Source organism: Halyomorpha halys, unplaced genomic scaffold (assembly GCF_000696795.3).
Source record: "Halyomorpha halys isolate HHAL.00 unplaced genomic scaffold, Hhal_1.1 Scaffold1865.1, whole genome shotgun sequence".
Lineage (NCBI taxonomy): Eukaryota > Metazoa > Arthropoda > Insecta > Hemiptera > Pentatomidae > Halyomorpha > Halyomorpha halys.
The window spans coordinates 65,948-69,873 of NW_027109955.1; the positions used below are offsets into that span (position 1 = coordinate 65,948).

Consider the following 3,926-nt stretch of genomic DNA (forward strand, 5'->3'; position numbering starts at 1 on the left):
TATAAAAATAAAAATCGAAGAGGAGTTATAATTTATAAAGAAGGCGATGTGCTTTTAAAAATTCAAAAACTCGTGTAATTTTACCTCCCTCATCTGCGAGAGCTTCGGATAAATTTGGGGTCAGTCCTATCCTATTTATTGTTGGCAAATAGTGAGTACACTCTTTAATTTTGTTTTTTTCCCCGGATTCTCGCCAAACAGTATTTTAACATAATTTTCAACCAATATAGTTTTAGGTTTTTTTTTTTTTTTTTTTTTTTTTTTTTTTCCGAACCCTCTAAAGCAGAGGTAGAATGTGAGTTAGTAGTGCAGATAGTTTTAGGCTAATTTTTAGTTTAATATGTTAAAAGATTCAGAAATAACGAGAATATGCTTGACTATATTTTATTTTTATATCAACAACGTCTCGGCAACTTCATTCCACTCAAATTAATTTTAATCTAAATCATCAAGATGAGACTTAGTAAAACACTCTCATCTAAGTTTGGGTTTACCCGTAGGTAGGTTAAGTGCTGATTATCCTTTTTATTTATTTATAATATTCAAAGTTTATGAATTGTTATAAATTAATTCCTCAATACGACAGGAAAGCCTGGTGAGAAGTCAAGGATATCCCTTTGAACAGCACTCAGTGGTCACAGAAGATGGCTACATCCTCACCCTTCACAGAATACCATACGGAAGAAACCATACCGGGCAGATAGGACGCCCGGTACTCCTACAGCATGGAATTCTCTGCAGTTCTGCGGGTTGGCTTCTATCTCGACCTGACAAGGCGTTAGGTGAGGCTCTGTTAATTAGTAGATGATTGTTTAGGAACTAGTAAAGTTTTAACAGCATTTTCCTTTAGGTTTGATACTCGCTGACCAGGGCTACGACGTCTGGTTGCCAAACAGCAGGGGAAACACCTATAGCAGAATGCACAAGAATATCAGTATCCACAGCGCAAAATATTGGGACTTCAGGTACACAGAGATTTAAGTTCCTTATTTAAAATTATGTAAAATAATAAAACTAGTTATTTTAAGAAAGATGACAAAGGAACTATATGGTCAATAGTTGTGTCATACTTCGAAGAGGTGTCTATAAGAGCTAAAATAATCTACTTTAAAAATGAAACAAAGAATTATACTTGCTTGCTTACATGTACTGATGTACATATATTTACTTTGTGAAACCCATTTGAAAATCTGCATTGCAGGCTTTCCCGACGACCACAAAAAGCCATATGAAAAAAATTGAATTTTTAAAACGATCTCTTCAGAATACACGGCTCAAAATCACATCTAAGACTTGTCAAATTTTATTTCCAATCTAAAAGATTTATAGATAAATAAGAGAGATTTCCATAATTAATACTCTTAACTGCTAATGATAAATATGTATAGTTGGTTCATTAGTGCGTGGGTGGTTTCTAATATTAGTGAAGTTTTTAGCTTGCTTCTTTTGGAGTTTTTAATTTGATGGAAAACAATTACAAAGCTATTTTTTAAATCAACACCCCAGGAAGTTATCGTTATCAGTTACATTATCAGATATAAGAGAAGTTATTTAGAGAGAGAAGCCGCAGGGATCTCAAGGATTCCTTCTAAGTTGGGAACCAGCTTTCATTCGAAGTTCCCTGGGTTTTGTTCAAAGGTTCTTATGCTTATGCCACCAGGCACCTGTTGCCCTAATGAAGGCTTGTAATTCCGGCCGAAACGTTGACTCTAATAAGTTTCCACTTATTTGTGTTTTGCACTCCAAAAAATCTACTCAGTTAATGTTCTTAATTTTACCTATTTATTCATTTTTATATGAACTGAAGCCGAATTTATGAATAGGACGCATGGAAATATTTTCACTAAATCAGGGTAAATATGTAATTCCATTTAACCTATACAAACCGAAATGTATTGCTTCACTGTATCTAGAGTTTGCTAAGTAATTCAGTGAATTTTCAGGTTTTTATTTCAGTACTACATAACAGTAATATAATTTATTTCAGTACACAAATATATATATATATATAAATAATAATAAAAAAAAAATCCTTCAAATTTAAATAGTTTCATTGTTGCTTGTATGGATGCATCCCTCATTTTCCTGTTTACTTACCCACTCACCTAAGTAGTTTATCAATACTAATTTTTAAGTTTCTCACTTACGAGTGAAAAAGCCCACTTTTGTAAGTTGATCCGTTTGTTTAATTTAATTTCATCTATGAATCCGATAATTATTTTGTTTATGTAAGACTTAGGTGATACGAATAGTTTTTGGTATGATACGAATGGTTAATTTTACCACTATTATCTGTTACCATTGACAGATTGGAAATACTTGGTTATGTAGATATAAATTTATTCCGCTCAATTTATTTTATGTTATTCCAGCTTCCATGAGATGGGCTATTACGACTTACCAGCTTGCGTAGACTACATTCTCCACAACACAGGATACTCTAAACTCGAATACATCGGCCATTCTCAAGGCACAACCATCTTCTTCGTCTTCGCCTCCACTAGGCCGGAATACAACAAGAAGATCAGCTACATGTCCGCTCTCGCACCAATAGTTTTCTTGGATAACATGAGAGGTACCCTGAGAGGGCTAAATTATCTGTCAGCTCAGTTGGAGGTAACCCGAATTTAGAAAAATAGATTCATTTAAAAAGTTGAGATAAACAAGGACAAATAATAATAACCACTTCCTTTGTGTTTAGTTATTCTGTAAGCTAACTGGTATTCACGAAGTCCTACATGACTCCTGGGCGGTTCGGTTGGCGGAGAAGGTGCTTTGTGAAGCGTTTTCGTTTGAAGAAAAAATTTGTGACAATATAGTATTCCTGATTGTTGGCTATGATGCTCAACAGTGGAATATGGTGCGTGAGAAATAAAAAAAGAAATATTTGTGCTATATTGACACTCTTTTAAATTTTTATTTTTATTTTCCAGACACTGTTACCAATGATCGATACTTACATGCCAGCAGGAACTTCTATAAAACAACTTGTACACTTCTCTCAAATAGCTAAAAATGGTAATATGCCTATTAACTTGCAATATAGTATGATACAATTAAAGTTAGATTCACTGTTTAAAGACATTGTGAGATATGTTTTTGCATATTTGGATTTATAATAGCACTTAGATTATAATTAAGAAAAACATATTCAGTTCTAGAACATTTTTGATTCTAGGTGGCTACTTCAGGAATTACGATTACGGATATATAAAGAATTTGGAAATTTATCACCAACGGATTCCGCCTGTCTACGATCTATCAAAAATTTCCGTTCCCGTGACACTCCACTACGGAAACAACGATTGGCTGACTGGTTTAAATGTACAATAATCTAAATTTTTATTTTTTATTAAAATTTCAAAATATTTAAACCATTAATTAATTGTATTAATTTATTTTTCAATAAATATAGGACATTATGAAGCTGAACTCAAGCCTACCGGACAGCAATACCAAATTGGTACCCTTCAGTTATTTCAACCACTTGGACTTCATGTGGGCTAAAGATGTGGACAAGCTGTTGTACAAAGACTTGTTAAAGATCTTGAAAACCCATTGAATATCACGGAAAATTTATTGTTTATCAAGACTGGTTAAATATATGTTCCTTTAATTCATAATTTATTTTATTGATCTTTATTAAAATGTTCCCAATCATTTGAAATAAAATGTTATGTTAAAAAGGTCTAACGCAATACACTTTAAAGACAAGCACCTAAAAGTAATACATTTAAAAAAACAAACACGTAATACTAAAAATAAATTAAAAATCGATAAAAAAATAACTGTTCTGATATACAGAAATAGATTACATTCTATAAATGAATATATTAAAATACATATGATTATATTTATAATTGTTGAGTAAATATTTAAAAGCTTGTACACGGGGATAATCTGAATATATTACATATAAAAGTTTT

The 3,926-nt window shown here is 32.1% G+C and overlaps 1 protein-coding gene across 1 annotated transcript in view; it reads left to right on the top strand.

Moving 5' to 3' along the window:
* Positions 1-3,623, top strand: part of LOC106690764 (lipase 3) — a 6,779-nt gene extending 3,156 nt beyond the window's left edge. The window contains exons 2-8 of the mRNA XM_014436301.2: positions 587-782; positions 851-965; positions 2,373-2,616; positions 2,702-2,860; positions 2,934-3,018; positions 3,179-3,324; positions 3,416-3,623. Of these exons, the coding sequence (XP_014291787.1) occupies positions 587-782; positions 851-965; positions 2,373-2,616; positions 2,702-2,860; positions 2,934-3,018; positions 3,179-3,324; positions 3,416-3,562 (1,092 nt within the window). The 3' untranslated portion in view covers positions 3,563-3,623. The remainder of the gene's footprint in view (positions 1-586; positions 783-850; positions 966-2,372; positions 2,617-2,701; positions 2,861-2,933; positions 3,019-3,178; positions 3,325-3,415) is intronic.
* Positions 3,624-3,926: the final 303 nt, after the last annotated feature.